This window comes from Callithrix jacchus, chromosome 2 (genome assembly GCF_049354715.1).
Source record: "Callithrix jacchus isolate 240 chromosome 2, calJac240_pri, whole genome shotgun sequence".
Classification (NCBI taxonomy): domain Eukaryota; kingdom Metazoa; phylum Chordata; class Mammalia; order Primates; family Cebidae; genus Callithrix; species Callithrix jacchus.
The window spans coordinates 135,485,923-135,504,647 of record NC_133503.1 but is presented as its reverse complement, the minus strand read 5'-3'; the positions used below and the strand labels follow the sequence as shown (position 1 = coordinate 135,504,647).

At 34.7% G+C, this 18,725-nt stretch overlaps 1 protein-coding gene across 12 annotated transcripts in view; it reads left to right on the top strand.

The window, feature by feature from the left end:
* POLK (DNA polymerase kappa) overlaps positions 1 to 18,725 on the top strand; it is an 88,295-nt gene that overhangs the window by 63,413 nt on the left and 6,157 nt on the right. For all 12 annotated transcript variants that reach the window (XM_008991922.6, XM_035291384.3, XM_078365329.1 and 9 more), the window contains 7 exons: positions 1,607 to 1,738; positions 4,933 to 5,086; positions 6,748 to 6,966; positions 8,447 to 8,571; positions 9,911 to 10,077; positions 12,459 to 12,491; positions 15,593 to 15,689. In XM_008991922.6, the coding sequence (XP_008990170.2) occupies positions 1,607 to 1,738; positions 4,933 to 5,086; positions 6,748 to 6,966; positions 8,447 to 8,571; positions 9,911 to 10,077; positions 12,459 to 12,491; positions 15,593 to 15,689 (927 nt within the window). The remainder of the gene's footprint in view (positions 1 to 1,606; positions 1,739 to 4,932; positions 5,087 to 6,747; positions 6,967 to 8,446; positions 8,572 to 9,910; positions 10,078 to 12,458; positions 12,492 to 15,592; positions 15,690 to 18,725) is intronic.

The window sequence follows — 18,725 nt, the reverse complement described above, 5'->3', positions numbered from 1 at the left end:
GGTAAAAGTTCTTTTTTGGTGAATTTGATAGATTTTTGAAATGTTCTAATTTGGCACTGAGAGTTGCAACTGAGACCCTGTAGCAGTTATCTGTTGCTGCATAACACACTCTCCCAGTATTTAGTGGACAGTCAAAATTTATTTGCTCATGATTCTGAAATTTGAGCAGAGTGCAGTGGTGATGGCTCAACTCTACTCTATCTGGAGTTGGCTAGAGCAATTTAACTGAGGCTAAAAAATCCAAGATGGCATCATTCACAGGTCTGGCACTAGGACTGAGGAGATTGGAATGGATTCCAGCCTTAGAACTTTCTCCATTGTTGCCTCATCATTTAGTAATCTACCCCAAAATATTTACAGTGGTTGCTGGATTACAAAAAGCAAAAGCCTAGATTTCAGAACTCAGTGTCACTACCCTCACATTATTTTCATCTAACCAAGTCATAGGACAAGTCATGTGGCAGGAGGAACTATAACCCACTTTGAAAAGAGTAACTATAAAGCACTATGGCTATGATCTACAATATACCACAAATCTAAAAGTTAGAGAAACTCTTATTTAAAAGTTTGTTTCTCCTCTACTGTAGATCTAGCTTTTATATCAATTCTATTAAACTTATTTATTTAAGCATTGATTTTGTTTCTACACTATCTGCATTTTCTTTTCCAGAACACTGACCAAGGATTAATATAGTTTTGAGTACTATCAAGATGTCTTAATTGCCATTTGAAAATTATGATTGGAAAATTGATATTATTCTGAAATAATTTCTTCATTTGATTCTGTTTTGCATTTTTTGAAATTTCACTTGAGATTCCAAATAAGCATTCAATTTGTGATACAATTCATTTTATAAATAGTATTATGGTCTACCACATTCACATAGACTTTTGTCAGATGTCATCATCAACAGGATTTAGTAAATAATATTCTCCTTTTTACTCTCATACTTTTGTAGTTCCAACTCCTAGTCAGAATGTTTTCAGCAAAAAAGATAATTAAGGTTTAAGGAAAAAAACCTTAATTTCTAAACTTACTTTAAGCTTTAACCACTTCATTTTGGAGACTTAATTCGGCTGACCACATAGAAAAACTTTTATTTTTGTTCTAGATGAAAAATTTCCAAAATCCCAAATATAGCAAATTCCAAAAGTATGCTATTATGCTATACTATTACTTTGTATAATGTAACATCTGTACTATTTGTACTACACTATTATTTTATGACTATTCTATACTGTTTACTATACTATTACTTTCATGTAACGTAACTCACTATCATTCAAACTTTGATATTTATTCTATTGCAAGTATGCCTTAAAACCAATGAAGTTTAGTTACTGGAAATATAAGAAAATCTTTTTATTAGCACAGTCTTGCATATACTTGGTATCACATTATAAATATAGGGATAGTAATGGGAGAGGGTCATGGTATCAAAATACCATGACAGAATAAGTCAAAACATGGGTTAAAACAGTGGCCTATAAATGAAATGTCCTTGAATTGAAAATGCACATATTAATGTGTTTCTTATGAATGCATTGATCAATATGCTCATTTAGGTTTGTGTATTTTTTTTCCTTGTGGTCAATTCTCTTTCAGACTACTTCAAATTACTATGCAAGGAGGTTTGGTGTTCGTGCAGCTATGCCAGGATTTATTGCTAAGAGACTCTGCCCACAACTTATAATAGTGCCCCCAAACTTTGACAAATACCGAGCTGTGAGTAAAGAGGTAAGTTAATGTCTCACCCCTGCTTTAGCCTTTCACTGATTTCCTGTCACCTGGAGAGTCAAGTCCAAGTGCCTTAGCATGTCAGGATTTGGTCTTAGCTTATCCTTTCAGTCGAGCCCTACCACTTTTTCAGCTTGTATACTGAATACTGAGCTGCATATAGTATCCAGAATACATCATTCTATTTCCCAGTTCTTTACCTTTTCATGCAGTTTTCATGTGCTTAGAAAACTCTTCCCATTTCCTCAAACGTTGAACTGCCTTCATGACAATATAAAATTAAATTTAGCTATTTTTTCTTAATATACATTTTTTCTATAACCACATTTTATTTAGAACCCATAGAATCTGCTCATTATTTAATTTCAACATATTTTCTGAGTAATTCTTTACTTAATTAATGTTGTTAAACAGTGATAAAATTCATGTATTTTGATTAGTCTATTTGCCCCACAATCATTTACTGTCTAAGAAACTGATAATTGAAAAGGGAGTAATCCATTGCTTCAGGACTGATCGTTGAAGTAGATCTGATTATTTACTAAAATTGCCAAACTGTCATATGTGAAAAACTGCCACTTTAAAAATTTTTTATGACAACTGGCCTTTCATGCAGTGCTGGAATTTAATTTTTAAATTAAGATTTTAGATTGCTACATCAAATACTTTTAGACTGCTATAGTAAAATGTGTTAAAGAAGACTACTTTCTGAATAGAAACACTTCAAAAACTGTGGTCTGATACTTATTACTCTTTAGTTATGCCAGGGGTCTTTAAATTCACCCCTCTTACTTGTATTCCACCTCATTTTCCATAGAAGTGACCCTATGCCAAGTTTAAAAACAGGTTTTATTCTTTCCAAGGTGGTCTGTGACAGCAAGTGCTTTGTGCACACCTCTGAAAGGGTGATGGGTGAGAAGGGAGCACACTCATGTTTGGTTCCTGTTTATCTCTTTTATTGTATTCCTAATTAAAATGAGATAAAATGCTAATCATAAATATAGCCTTTTAAGAAGTTTTAAAAATCCTACAAAAATTTAGTAAGAAGGGGTGTTTTTTAAAGTTGTACTTTAACTTGGTAAAACTTATGGCAGTATGCCAGTGAGAACCAAAGTACTTTTAGTTATTTTAGTCTGGTTACTTATGTAAGTCAGAGAACTCTTCACATTTGAGCGGGATCTAGCCCGTTTATTTGCAGATAACAAATGAGTTCTTATGTGTAAATGAACTGTAGAACAAATTTATCACTGACTTATGGATACATTAATATTCATGACTTGGTTAGAAAGTTTAAGAAGGCTGGGCTAGGTGGCTCACACTTGTAATCCCAGCACTTTGGGAGGCCAAGGCCATCCTGGCTAACACGGTGAAACCCTGTCTCTACTAAAAATACCAAACAAAAAAAATTAGCTGGAGGTGTCATTCTAGCTACTTGGGAGGCTGAGGCAGGAGAATTGATTGAACCTGGGAGGTGGAGGTTGCAGTGAGCTGAAATTGCACCACTGAACTCTAGCCTGGGCAACAGAGTGAGACTCCATCTCAAAAAAAAAAGTTTTCAGAAAAGCTCCTCCTTTCTTTTTCGGAGACAGGGTCTCACGCTGTAGCCCAGGCTGGAGTGCTGTGGCTTGATCACACCTCACTGTAACCTTAAACTCTTGAGCTAAAGCAATCCTCTGACCTCAGCCTCCTGAGTAGCTAGAATGACAGGGATGCATCACCACACCCTCCTAATTTAAAAATATTTTGGCAGTGATAGGGTTTCCTTCTGTTGCGCAGTCTAGTCTTGAACTCCTGGCCTCAAACAGTTAACCCACCTGGGCCTCCCAAAGTGCTGGGATTACAGGCATGAGCCACCATGCCCAGCTAGCCATTTTTGTTTTATCTAAAATATTGGAGCTTTAAGTGCTTGATTTTTACTGGAATTTGACTGTTTTAATTCTTAAAGCAATATCCTATGTAAAGGAAGTTAATAAATACTCAACAGTGTCTCTAGGGAGTTCTTCTCATTCAGAATCTTAGTTGGCTGCTTAGTTGGACTTCCCAGAGTTTCATTTTCATTGGAAAGATTCTGTTTGAGCACATTATAACAAGAACAAAGCTAATTAAGGCACTCTCTGAGTAAAACTTGGCCAAGTTCATGTCACCATTTTCTAAAATACCTTTTGGCTCAGCTGTTCATAATTATATTAAGCTAAAAAGCTTTCTTTTTATAAAACAAGGAACAGTTTTCTTGTGATACAGTAGACAGTTTTAAAAGCTAAATGGAAGCATAACATAATTCAGCAAATATGTTTTCTAATATACATTTTTTTGAGGCAGGTTCTCACTCTGTCACCAAGCTGGAAAATATGCATATTATTTTGAGAACCATTGCCTCCAATTATAGCTAATACTTCAGTGATTAGAAAAAAAAGTCATAGTTTTATGTAATAACACTATCTTATATAAAAGGCATTTCTGAATTGTAGCATCTATAATTCTAATATTTATATGTATTTCTTTTATCCTAAGATGTAACTCCAGACTTTTCCCCATCATTTAAGGTAATAATGGAAGTACACTGCAGATTGGTCATTTTTCCCACTCAAGATCCTAATAAGTAATAGGAAATGGAAAAACATTTTTCTGTATGGGCATTAATTAACGTATGTAGTAAGTAGATTCATGCATTAATTAATGTATGTAGTAAGTGGAGTTTTATGTTCATGTAAAAATTAGTTGAACTATTTTCTAAAGTAACATAGTACCTTTACATGAGATTATTTCTTTTTAAAATGAACCAAAAACAAAAAAATGACAAAAGGTAGTAGGGAATACAATTCTGTCATTCCCACTTCAGCTTCTGACTAGCTACCTAAAACATTAGCCATTTTTTTGTATGTGCCTAGAAGATAATGTTGTCTGAGATTTATTTGAATTGCCTACTGTAACTAGATATAGATGGCTAAATAGAGGTGGTATCAATGAAGCTATTTCATGATCTTCTGCCTTCATGGTCTATTTTAATACAAAAGGAAATTTTGACAAATATTCCCTGGTAGTGGATTATTTATGCCTTAAATCCATGAGCTATTGATTGCAGGATTGTTACTGTAGTTGCAAACTAAGAATATTAACATTTCTTATCAGCTACATATGACAGAAGAAATTTGCTATCGCAGTAAAATTTAAACTTTTTTTTGTTTCATTTGAAGGTTAAGGAAATACTTGCTGATTATGATCCCAATTTTATGGCCATGAGTCTTGATGAAGCCTTCTTGAACATAACAAAGCACTTAGAAGAAAGACAAAATTGGCCTGAGGATAAAAGAAGGTATTTCATCAAAATGGGAAACTCTGTAGAAAATGGTAAGCAAACTTATTAAGACTATCAAACCAAGAAGCAGTGAGGGGGCTGAGGCAAGGGGATCAGTTGAGCCCAGGAGTTCAAGACCACCCTGGGCAAGCTCTCACAGTGATTCACCTGAGGGCAGGGTGGTAGAGGCAAGAGGTATAAAACATGGCATAAAAAAGTCTGCAGAGGGGGTTTATGAATGTGACACATAAACTTGGTTTGCATTTTTCTATAGCTCTCTTTACCTTAACTTCTACCCATCCAGATGGGGAAAGAGCTCCAGGTAGATAACATTTCAACTGTTCCACAGTCTTTTTTTTTTTTGAGATGGAATCTCACTCTGCCACCAAGGCTGGAGTGCAGTGGCATGATCTCAGCTCACTACAACCTCCACATTCTATGTTGAAGTGATTCTCCTGCCCCAGCCTCCCAAACAGCTGGGATTACAGGTGGTGCCACCATGCCTTGCTCATTTTTGTGTTTTTAGTAGAAATACAGTTTCACCATATTAGCCAGACTGGTCTCGAACTCCTGACCTCAAGTAATCCCCCTGCCTCAGCCTCCCAAAGTGCTGAGATTACCTGTATGAGCCACCTTACCTGGCCTGTTTTCCATCTGAATTGCTCTACATTTTAAAACCAGATTATTTAAAAATGACAGGAACTGAAGGACATAAATAACAGCTAAAGTAAATTTGAAAATAAGGCTTATTGGTGAGGCAAGATGATTCACATTTATAATCCTAGCACTTGAGGGGGCTGAGGCAAGAGGATCAGTTGAGGCCAGGAGTTCAAGACCACCCTGGGCAAGATTATGAAATCCCGTCTTTATTTAACACAAAATTATAAAGTTAGCTAGGTGTGATGGCTTGTGCCTGTAGTCCCAAATACACTTCAGCCTGGGCACGAGAGAGACCCTGTCTCAAAAAAAAAAAAAAGGAGAGAAAGAAAATAAGGCTTATTATATATGTGCCCTGGGAATTTGGAAAATGTCTGACTGAATTAACATCTATGACTTAATTCACACTGCATATTTTAAATTTTTTAGTTAATCTGATGTCTTTGGTATTTATTTTATATTATCTTTAGTTATATTATCTTTAAAATTTTTTCCTAAATAGCCAAGTTTATTTTTCAAGTAATACACATTCATATGCATCTTGAAACTAGAAATTTAATTTTTGCTTCTGTATTTGCCTTAATTCTGAAAATGTTTACATGTAATAAAATTGTGAGATAGGATCAGAAAGCTTTGTTGCTAACCTTGCTTGTTATAAATACATTTAAATTGTATTTCTTCTACATTAAGCCAGAAAAATAGGCTTTAATGGATTTGTTCATGGAGACATTTTTAGTATAAGTATAGATTTAAGTGTATTTTGCAGTCCACTTATGAAAAATATAAATATAATGAGGTAATAACTAGAGTTGTATTTTTACTTTGTAATAATAGTTTATAGCCTATTAATAATAATGTCTCTTTTTCTTAAACTAGGATTCTTCAGTCAGACCTTAAGAATTTGTATATTTAAAGAAGCATAACTTTCAGAGATAATTTCTGTTTATTACGAATGTGCCCTTAGTCAAAGTGATACTTTATAAACAAGCAAATCAAAATTTAAAAAGTGTATACTTCTTAAAACAAAGATGAGTTACTCTTCCTGTTTATGATTTAGATAATCCAGGAAAGGAAGTTAATAAACTGAGTGAGCATGAACGATCCATCTCTCCGCTACTTTTTGAAGAGAGTCCTGATTTGCAGCCACCAGGAGATGAAGAACAAAACAATCCTCAAATACTCCAAAACTCAGTTGTTTTTGGAACATCAGCCGAGGAAGTGGTAAAGGAGATTCGTTTCAGAATCGAGCAAAAAACAACACTGACAGCCAGTGCAGGTATTTAAAAGGATATTGATGGCCACTGTAGTTACAATTTGCAGACTCACTAATTCAAGTGTAATTTTAGTAGTTTCTCATTCATTTTACTTATCTAGTTGGTTCAACTTCTAACAACTTTACCTATTCAGAATTGCTGTGAACCTAGTAAGTAAATTGTAATTAAGCAGATTATGAGCCTGAAGAAGAAAAAAAGATCATAAATTTCATATAGCTATCTTTTTTTAAGCACAAAATATATTTTTATTGATTTTGCATGTCATACTTGATTATTACTTTGCCTTGGGAAACTTCAGTCCTTCCAAGATTACACTGCAGGAGAGAACCCGGATGACCACAAGGTAGGAGACAAAAGAAATACCAACTAGCAACATAGCAATCCAGGACCATGTGGTAAAAGGAAAAACAAGTTTACATATGCTGATAATCCATGAGGCCATCACTGTCTCTTAGCATAATAACTGTTAATCATTATGACGACCCTGAACTATCTTGTAAAAGCCATATTGTGATTAGGTAAATCTTTTTTTCTATATCAACGCATGTGAATGAATAATGCATTTTAGGAAGGTGTATATAACAATTGAAATCAACTGTTTAATGAATATATTTGAATGTACTCATTTCAAATTATCTTAATCAGGACTCCCAGAAATTGTAAAACATCTTTCTGAAAAATAGTAATTTGTTTTGTGAATAACATAGAAAGGATGCACCAATCTAATTATCATTATTTTAAATATACCGCAGCCCAGAATCTTTGATTTTTTGCTCTTTGTGGATAATCTATGCAGAAGACCTTTTCAGAGAGTAAATATCCATCCTAAATTATATCTGGATCTTTTCTGAGAAGTAGATATAGAACCACTATAAAAACAATCTGGGCCAGGCATGTTGGCTTACACCTACAATCCCAGCACGTTGGGAGGCCAAGGCGGGTGGATCACCTGAGGTCAGGAGTTCAAGACCAGCCTGACCAATATGGCGAGCCACTGTCTCTACTAAAAATACAGAAATTAGCCAGGTGTACTCAAGAGGCCGAGACAGGAGAATCGCTTGAACCCGGGAGGTAGAGGTTGAAGTGAGCCAAGATCGTGCCACTGCACTCGAGCTTGGGCAACCTAGTGAGACTCCATCTGAAAAAAAAAAAAAATCTGTATTCCCACTAAAGATAGTAAGTAAACTAATAATAACACTTAATATTCCTCAGCTCAGAAATTACTCTCACATTTTAAAATATCATGGAGAACTCAATATTCCTCATTTTTGCTGCCACAGTAACTAATACAATCTCTTTTTCTAAAACCATATAGCAGGCCCTGGGGAAGTAAGATAGATGGTAATCAAATGTTACTCTTAAAGTAGCAGTACAAATCATTTGGTATTTTTTGCAATTAACTTTTTTTTCTGTTTTGTTACTGCATATTTAAAAGTCATACATATCAATTTCTTTGAGTCATCAGAGTATTCTTCTTTTAAGGCATTGCCCCAAATACAATGTTAGCAAAAGTGTGCAGTGATAAGAATAAACCAAATGGACAATACCAAATTCTCCCCAATAGACAAGCTGTGATGGACTTCATCAAGGATTTACCCATTAGAAAGGTAAGATTTTATATAAAGTTTGTCATCTATATATGTACTCCAAATTCTGAAGAGAGAACTGTGTAGGCCAATAGTTAATCATTCTTTGCTAAAAAGTTTTAAAACAACAGATAACAAACAAGAAGTATAATGGGTGATTGAATTTAGACTTGAAGAAATCTTTCTATGAAACCCTAAAAGTGAGATTTAGTTTATTTGCTATAAATTTTTAAGAAAGTAATAATTACAGATTTTTAAGTGAACTCCTACCAAGCAGAAGGGAAATTAAAATAATATTTATAACAGTCCTTTCATCTGTAACTTAGGGCTAGCTTAGTTCTAAAGTCCAGATTGCTGCTAGATTAATGGGCTTCAAAGATATTTAGAATTTTAATTGTTGTTGTCAAAGAATAAACCAAAATACTTCACCATTTTAAAAATGGTAAAATTATCCCTCAGGGCTTCCAAAAACTGTATACCTTACTATTTTTTAAAGCTTCTAGATTTTTCTGAATATATACACTTTTTTTTCCCAACAATTGCACTACACAGTACTGTATATGATGTTCTAGGACTTTTCTCATTCAACATAATGTACATGTATGAATTTAAATATTTTTCCAATGCTCAGTATGTAACAGATAATGATTACTGACTAGTATATGTAAGGCGTAGCTGCAAAGCTTCCAATATGTTTTTCAAGTATGAATATGTATTCTCTTTAAAAAGGTTCTGGGGTCAAATACCTTTGGGTGTGTCACACAGTCTTGTTGTGTCACTATGCATATTAATATATTAAAGATTCATAAATCTTGCAATTAAAAGCTTCACTTAAATTTGTTAGTCCCACCATTCCCCAAGTTTATATGACCCCACTACTCCTTTTTTAAGACTTTTGAAATTCCATGAAACGCTAGTTTAGTAAATGTGGTCAAAAGTAATTAAAGCAGTTTTCTTGCATGACTTGTGAATATAGTCACATTATTCATACCTTTAATCAATTATAAAAGGTATAATGAGCACTTTGGGAGGCCGAGGTGGGTGGATCACCTGAGGTCAGGAGTTCGAGACCAGCCTGTCCAACATGGAGAAACGGGCTAAAAATGCAAAATTAGCCAGGTGTGGTGGTGCATGCCTGTAATCCCAGCTACTCAGGAGGCTGAGGCAGGAGAATCATTTGAACGCAGGACGTGGAGGTTTCGGTGAGCCAAGATTGCACCATTGTCCTCCAGCCTGGGCAAAGAGAGCGAGACTCAATCTCAAAAAAAAAAAAAAAAAAAGAAAAGCATAATGAGATCATAATGCTGGTTTTTAGCTCACCTTTAAAATCTATTAATAATAAATATTGATTCTTTTCTAGGTTTCTGGAATAGGAAAAGTTACAGAAAAAATGTTAAAGGCCCTTGGAATTATTACATGCACAGAACTTTACCAACAGAGGGCATTGCTTTCTCTCCTTTTCTCTGAAACATCCTGGCATTATTTCCTTCACATCTCTTTGGGTCTAGGCTCAACACACCTAACAAGGTATCTATATGTATTGTCATTATGTTTTTTCTTTGGCATTTACTGCAATATCAGTTTTAACCATTGATATGAGGCTATATGGATAACATGTTTTAAAATTCTTTTAGGCTAGTTTAATTTAGAATATAATGTTTGAATTAGAGTCAACAGCAGTTGGGTAGAGAGACAAGAGGAATGATAGCTACTTTCTTTTTTATCCTACCTTGTTCTTTGTTCAGAACCTAAGAGGAGGCCAGGCATGGTGGCTCACGCGTATAATCCCAGCACTTTGGGAGGCTGAGGCGGGTGGATCATGAGGTCAAGAGATAGATACCATCCTGGCCAACCTGGGGAAACCCTGTCTCTACTAAAAATACAAAAATTAGCTGGGCATGGTGGTGGGCACCTTTCGTTCCACAGCTACTAGGGAGGCTGAGGCAGGAGAATCACTTGAACCTGGGAGGTGGAGGTTGCAGTAAGCTGAGATTGCACCACTGTACTCCAGCCTGGTGACAGAGCAAGACTTCATCTCAAAAAAAAAAAAAAAAACAGAACTTAAGAGGAATGCCAGTAGTCAGGTTGTTCAGCCTGGTGACAGAGCAAGACTCCATCTCAAAAAAAAGGAAAAAAAAAAACAGAACCTAAGAGTAGTCAGGTTATTGTGGAAAGAAAGATGGCCATATTCCATAATACACACTTTAATAAAGGAAGGAGATGTGATGATTCTTTGAAAGCCTTATACTACATTTCTTTGGTTTTCCAAATTTGTATATGATTCATTCATTCAGTACTGAGTACTTTGTGTTAGGTACAGCAGCAAATAGGTGTTTGCTGCCTTCATGGAGTTTACAGACTAGTGTGAGAGATAGAATATAATCAAATAAACAAATGAAGAAAGTAAAGCGGAGTGAGGGCATAGAAAATGACTTGGGAGTAAGTGTGAGGGATGGCAACCATCATCCAAAGGGAGAGAAACGTGTGGGAGCCAGTCATGCAAAGGCTGAAGGAGGGAACAGCTAGAGGAAATACCCTGGGTTTTCTTCACTGCCACTCTTTCATCTAGGTCTTAAAAAGAGGAACTCTAGAGATAGAAGGTAAATTGCTTGGAGGATAGGTGAGAAGAAGGAAATTTTAAAAGACTAGCAATCATGAAAGTTAGCACTGGGCAGTATTTTTACAATTTTGTCATTGTCTTGTCAGGCTGTCCTCAAAATGACTCCTTTATATTCTTGTGTTTAAACTAAAGGACAACAATAAAAATCAATGGGGATGCATATAAAATTGGTTGACCAATTAAACCTACTGAATTTTACAGATTGCAAGGCTTGTTGTAATGCTTTACTCATCTCTTCCTGCTCTTCAATCTTTTGAGTCCACAGTTAGCTGACTTTGATCTTCGGTAGACATAATGAAAGATAAAGATGTCACAGCACTATAAATAATTATATTTGAAGATAGCAGGAAATAAAACTTTATTTTTAATCCAAAATTTTTTTATTTCCATAGTGCTTGAAAACAATATAATTCTGATATAACATAACATATATTAACTTGTGGTATTTAGAGATGCAGGTAAGGCTTTTACATGAAATTCATAGGTAATTTATAATATATCAAGCCTGCCTTTCCCTCTGTCTGTATTCTCTATTCCCTTACTTTGGTTTGCTTTTTAATCTGAGTACTTCTCCCCTTCTATTTATTTCGTATTTACTACTGTATTTGCGTATCTGTCTCTCTTCAATGGGATATATAAGTTTCCAAGTACTTGATCTGTTTTCTTCATTATTATATCCTCAAGTTCTAGAACAGTGCTTGAATCATAATAGATTCACTAAATATTTGGAGAATGAGTACTCTACATGTCATTTCAACTTTTTGGTTTTAACTACTCCTGTCAAGCAGCTAGAATACAGCCAAACTAGGTAGTTCAGATTCCAAATCTTCATCCTATGGCTCTGTACCAAATTCTGACTGAGGTTCTCTAGAGTGGTATAAATGATAATGAATAGAGTATGGGAGAAAGGAGTTAATATACTAGACCAAAAACTAGATAAATGATTTTAAATTTTTAAAAATTTAATTGTATTCTATAACTAGAAGATACTACATTACTACTTTCTATTTGTTTTTATAGCTTGTGGTTTTTGATAGTCAGGTTTTTAATAGAAGCAATTTCTAATATCTACCTATTTTCAAGTTTGTTCTCTTCAATAGATATAGACTTGATTAGCATCTTACCTATGTATGTTCTTTATTTTTACATAAAAAACAGTTTTTCATGATGTATAAATTTTAATAAAAAATTTGAGATCTCTAAAAGGTAACTGATGTGTTAAATCCTCTTGGTTAACTAAAAAAACTCAGTCTTTGAAAAATTAAGACTTTTTTTTTTTCATTTTAAGAGATGGAGAAAGGAAGAGTATGAGCGTTGAAAGGTAATGTTTTGTTAATTTTTGTTAATTGTGCATAATTCATGTTATTTTACTAATTTTGATTTTTAATATCACTGAAATAAGAAATCTATTTGCAAATTACTATAACAATTTTTAGTAGTTTACACTCCCTGAAGTAAAAGCCTTAGTATAAGACTATTATTTTCAGTTGCTATAATCTCAAAAATAAATTTCAGCTATTTTTTTAATGTTGGTTTTAATCCTTAGTGAAAACAAAGCATTTTAGAATTTCATATTTTAATTTCTAGCTTGTTTATAAGGACAGTTGAGTATTTACTTAGGAAATTTAAGAAGTAACAATGGTAATTCTTCCTAAAATTCTTTAAATATTGGTGATTAAGCAGAAACTTAATCACATAGTAAAATATTACTAATAAAAGGCAGCTTAAAGATGATCTACTTTAGTGGTTCAGAATCCTGTTGGAAAAACCAAAGAAAATCTTGATGGAAACTTACTGTTTGGGGAAATAAGTCATTGTTTGAAACGTCCCTCAGCTATCTTCTCAAAGTAGCAAGGTTCGTTCCATTGAGACATTTAAGAAACACTGACCTAGTCCCCGGCAAGGTGGTTCATGCCTATATTCCCAGCACTTCGGGAAGCTGAGGCAGGCAGAACACTTGAGGCCAGGAGTTTGAGACCAGCCTTGCCAACATGGCAAAACCCTGTATCTACTAAAAATACAAAAATCAGCTGGGCATGGTGGCTCACACCCGTAATCCCAGCTACTCAGGTGACTGAGGCTTGAGAATTGCTTGAAACTGGGAGGCGGAATTTGTAGTGAGCCAAGATGGCGCCACTCCACTCCAGCCTGGGCAATAGAGTGAGACTCTGTCTCAAAAACAAAACAAGACAAAACACTGACCTGGTCAAGGTGTGTTCATATTTCACATATATTGTTTGTGGTCAGAAAAGCTAAATAACTTTTACAAGACAACACAATAAATGGCTTTGATAAAAATTGCTATTTTAGGTTTCGGTCCATGTGAAAGCAATCAAAGAGAGAGAAAAAAGCATCCAAAAGCAAAATAGTATTGTGCTATTAATAAAATGCTCTGCCATTTTGTCTGTTATTGAGAACACTATTTGATACACAGGAATGTGTTCTCCATTGTTTTTCTGGAAACTGTCTCTCCTTGCTCTTTTTTAAAATGGGCCATATAACATCAAATTTGGTGTGAAGTTGGAGCAAAGGAGGTTGCAATTTATATCACACACTTCTTTAATATAGAAAGAACTCTTATAATCAATAAAAAAGAGACAGTAAGTCAATAGAAAAAATGAACAAAGGTCTAATTAACTAAAAGAAAAGGAAATGCAAATGGCTCTTAAAACAAGTGAAAATACTGCCATTTTTACTTATAATTAAAAAAATACAAATTGAAAGTTCTCTCAGATACTGTTCTTTCTGTGGTTGGCCAAGATTCTAACATACTTTATTGACAGGACTGTGGGAGTAAAAAATGTATAAACTTTAGAGGGCGTGCATTAGGTTTTTTATTGCCATTATAACAAATTTCTAGAAATTTAGTGGCTTAAAACAACACAAATTTATTCTCTGTCATTCTGAAAGTCAGTGGTTCTAAAGTTAATATGTTGGTAGAGCTCCGTTTCTTCTAGAATCTCTGGAAGAGAGTCCATTTCTTCATGAAAAGCTTCTAGAGGCTACTGGCATTCCTTAACTCATAACCTCAGCAACTTCTTTATCTGACTCTAACCCTCCTGCCTCCTTCTTATAAGGACCCTTGGGATTACATTGAGCACAGGGGACATTCCAGAGTGATCTCTCTCCATCAGAATTTAATCACATCTGCTAAGTCCCTTTTGTCATATAAGGTACTAGGTTCACAGATTCCAGGGATTAGGATTTGAACATCTTTAGGGACCATTATCTGGCTTACCACAGGGGGTAAGAAATTTGATAATATATATCAAAATCACAGATACACATGTACTTTGATGCCATAATTCTTTTACGAAGAATTAATTCCACAGATGTAGTCACCTGTCATTTTACATATAAACAGGGTTACTCATTGCATTTTTTATGATAGAAAAAACTTGAATATCCATGAATAGAGAATTGGTTAAATTACCTAACATCTTTAAATTAGAATATCATGCCACCATATAAAAACGAGGAAATCATTTACTTATGGGGAACTTTCACCAAGATAAATTAAGAAAAGCAAGATACTAAACAATGTATCTAAAATTCTAAAATTCTACTGTTTATATTAAAAAATGAGGGGGAAATGTCATGTTGTTTGCATATATATATATGTGGGATATTTCTAAGGAATTCATAAGAATAAGAAGCTGACACATTGGTTGTCACTAGGGAAGAGAACTGAGTAGCTGAGGACAAGGTTAGAAGTAGAAAGGGGACTCTTTTCTGATGGGTCACTTGCCCAGATACTCATCATTCTGGCCTCTTTCTATTATCCTCTTTTATGTTAATATCACCTATCAACTTCCTTCAGTACTCTTTTGCAAATGAATTCCAAATATCTATATTTATTCTTATCAGTCTTCTATTTTCAACTGTCTATTAAATAACTCTGCCTAGGTTTCATGGGCCAACCCTTTAACTCTACTTAAAGATGTTTCTCATCCAGAAAATCTATGTGCAGTAATTGGAATGATATTCTCATTTGGACTTTCTTAAGATGATCATCTGTAACAAAGTTTATGTATATGTGTGTGTGTGTGTGTGTGTATATATATATTTTTATATATTTTTATATGTATATATATATTTTATATGTATATATATTTTATATATGTATATATACACGCCCTAATCTGTTTTAAGTTCTGGAGGTGTTACCGTTATCTATTGCTAACTTTAATTATCTTTGTTATGATATAATAGAGCAAGAGCATAAAATCGTTCCTTTGCTAATCAAACATTATTTATATAGATCTTAGATATTTTTACTTAATTAAATCTTAGTTCATCTGAAAACTTTATTCTGTACTGCAGAAAATATAACAACGCCAGCCATATAAACATGCATACCATTTCCAAACTATCCCGAATTGTGGTTTACTTTGTGCATCAAAATCTTTCTTGTCTTTTTAGGACTTTCAGTGAGATAAATAAAGCAGAAGAACAATACAGCCTATGCCAAGAACTTTGCAGTGAACTTGCTCAAGATCTACAGAAAGAAGGTCTTAAGGTGCTTTATTTTGATATGGTGTCCTTAGTTTTTAAGTTTTTTAAAAATGCTACCTTAAAGCTAGAGTTAAATTACACATTTCTTAATGATGACTACAAATTAATGAATGTCAGAATAGTGTATTCCTATCCCCAACGGTCAGACAAATTCAATTCTGACACATATCTGAAGTCTGTGATGAGGTGATTCTATGAAGAAGCAACTTACAAGGATAGAGTGGTTCAGTATAATTCAGAGGACTTTACTCCTGTACCTCAGGAGTACATTTGAGTAAGTTCAAAACCGGAGTTACACTTGCATTAGAGAATAAAGCAAAAGAAAGCATTTCCCAAGAATTGTATTCACATATTACAAATGTCTTTCCAATCATCCTTTAATCTTTTTCTTACTTAGACAATTATCTTCTAAAATAGGTGTTTTGTTTCAAGGCTATAATCCAGGGCTTAACACAGGACAACAAAAGCCTGTAAGGCTTTGAACTTGCTATTTTATAATCTTCAGTCACAACAATTTATATTTAGTGTATTCCCAATATTCTTAAACCATAGGTAGAGTCAGTGCAAAGTGTAATAAAAAAGTATTTTAAAATGGCTACACAGATACACATATATGGTTTGATAGAAGAAATAAGACCTAGTGTTTAATAGATCAGTAAGATGTCTATAGTGTACAATGTTCTATTTTACATACATATCAGAATAGCTAGAAGAGAATAATTTGAATGTTTCCAGCATTAAAAAAAATACAAATATTTAAGGTGATAGATATCCCAAGTACACTTATTTGATCTTTATGAAGATCAAAACCATGAGTTAAATGTGATAATTTACTGTGTTCATACTATGCATCAGTAAAAAATTTGTTTAAAAAATTATGACAAAGAATGGGATATCTGATGAGTATTTTTCTCATAATCCTTCTCTATCATACCTTGAGTTTAAGAATTTTCTTTTTAAAAAAATATTTAAATGTTTAATTTTATGATAATTTTAGATTTCCAAGAAAGTCACAAAAAATAATAGAATTTCAGCATACTCCTCATCCAGTTTTCTCCATTATTAATGTATTACTAGAGTACAGTTGTCAAAAGTAAGAAACTGACATTAGTTCATTGCCAATTATTAACTCAGCCCCAGACTTTATTAGGAGTTTACTTATTTTTCCATTAACGTCCTCTCTGCATTCCACAGTTCAATCCAGGGGACTATGTTGCATTTAGTTGTTATGTGTCTCCAGTTTTCTGGTCTGTGATAGTTTCTTAGTCTTTCTTTCTTTTTCATGACCTTGACAGTCTTGGGTAGTACTATACAGGTATTCTGCAGAATGTCCCCCAATCTTGGTTTTTTTGTCTGATGATTTTCTCATGATTAGATCAAGGTTATGGATTTGTAGAATACCACAAAGAGAAAGTGCCCTTTTCATAACATCCTATCATGGGGTATATAATAGCCACATGACATCATGGATGATATTAACCTTCAACACTTGGTTAGTGTTTGCTAGGCTTCTCCACTGTGAAGTTAGCATTTTTCCCTTTCAAAGTAAGTTAGTAAATCTAATCTACCCTCTGATGAGAGAGAACAGGAATTAACCTCTTTCTCCAGGGGATACTAAAATATACATAACATAAAATTTACCATTTTAACCATTTTTAAGTGTATGGTTCATATTGTTGTATAACCATCACCACCACCCATCTCTAGAACTGTTTCTTTGTCTCCACTGAAACCCTGCACTCATAAAACACTTAACTGTAGGCGGAGGATGGCAGATCATCTGAGGTTGGGAGTTTGAGACCAGCCTGACCAACATAGAGAAACCCTGTCTCTACTAAAAACACAAAATTAGCTAGGTGTTGGTGCCTGCCTGTAATCCCAGCTACTCAGGAAGCTGAGGCAGGAGAATTGCTTGAACTCAGGGGGCAGAGGTTGTGGTGAGCCAAGATCGCCCCATTGCACTCCAGCCTGGGCAACAAAGAATGAAACTTCATTTCAAAACAAAGCAACAAAACAAAAACAAACTTAATAATAAAGGGAATTCTTATATGTAAATTGTTTGGCATAGTATCTGACAGTATAGAAGGCACACAATAAGTATGAGCTATTCTTAAGTCCTTTTCAATGAGACACTTTAAGAAAGATTTTTTTTCCTTCCTTTGTATGAATCAACCTCCAAAAGAGATTCAGTAAAAATGAAAGTGAGTCTGCCGCGTCTGTAATCCCAGCATTTTGAGAGCTGAGGCAGGCAGATCATGAGGTCAACAGATTGAGACCATCCTGGCCAACATGGTGAAATCCCATCTCTACTAAAAAATATAAAAATTAGCTGGGCGTGATGGCGCACACCTGTAGTCCCAGCTACTTGGGAGGCTGAGGCAGGAGAGTCGCTTCAACCTGGTAGGCAGAGATTGTAGTGAGCTGAGATTGCGCCACTGCACTGCAGACTGGCAACAGAGTGAGACTGTCAAATGAATGAATGAATGTGATCATTTAGGCTTGCCCTTAATGTAAATGTCTTTTATAAAAATTTGTTAGAGGGCCAGGCACGTTGCCTCATACCTATAATCCCAGCACTTTGGGAGGCTGAGGTGGGTGGATCACAAGAGGTCGAGAGTTCGAGACCAGACTGGCCAACATGGTGAAACTCCATATCTACTAAAAATATAAAAAATTAGAACAAACAACAACAACAACAACAACACACACACACAAGAAAAATATAAAAATAAATGAAATAAATAATACAAAAATTGCATTTTTACAGTATAATAAAAAAAATCTGTGAGAGGGTGTAGTGGGGAGCACCTGGTCAAGGCCAGGGCCTGGTCCTGGGCTTCTGTAGAGTAACGTCAGCCTCCCTGGCTGGCTTGCTGTGGTCTGGGATCTGGATTTGCCTCTTGCCAGAATCCACACTCATCTTCCACTTTGCTGAAGTGCATGGATCAGCTTGGTGCTAATGTGCATGGTGGTGTGTGCAGGGTGTGCACCTGTAATCCTAGCTACTCGGAAGGCTGAGGCAGGAGAACTGCTTGAACCT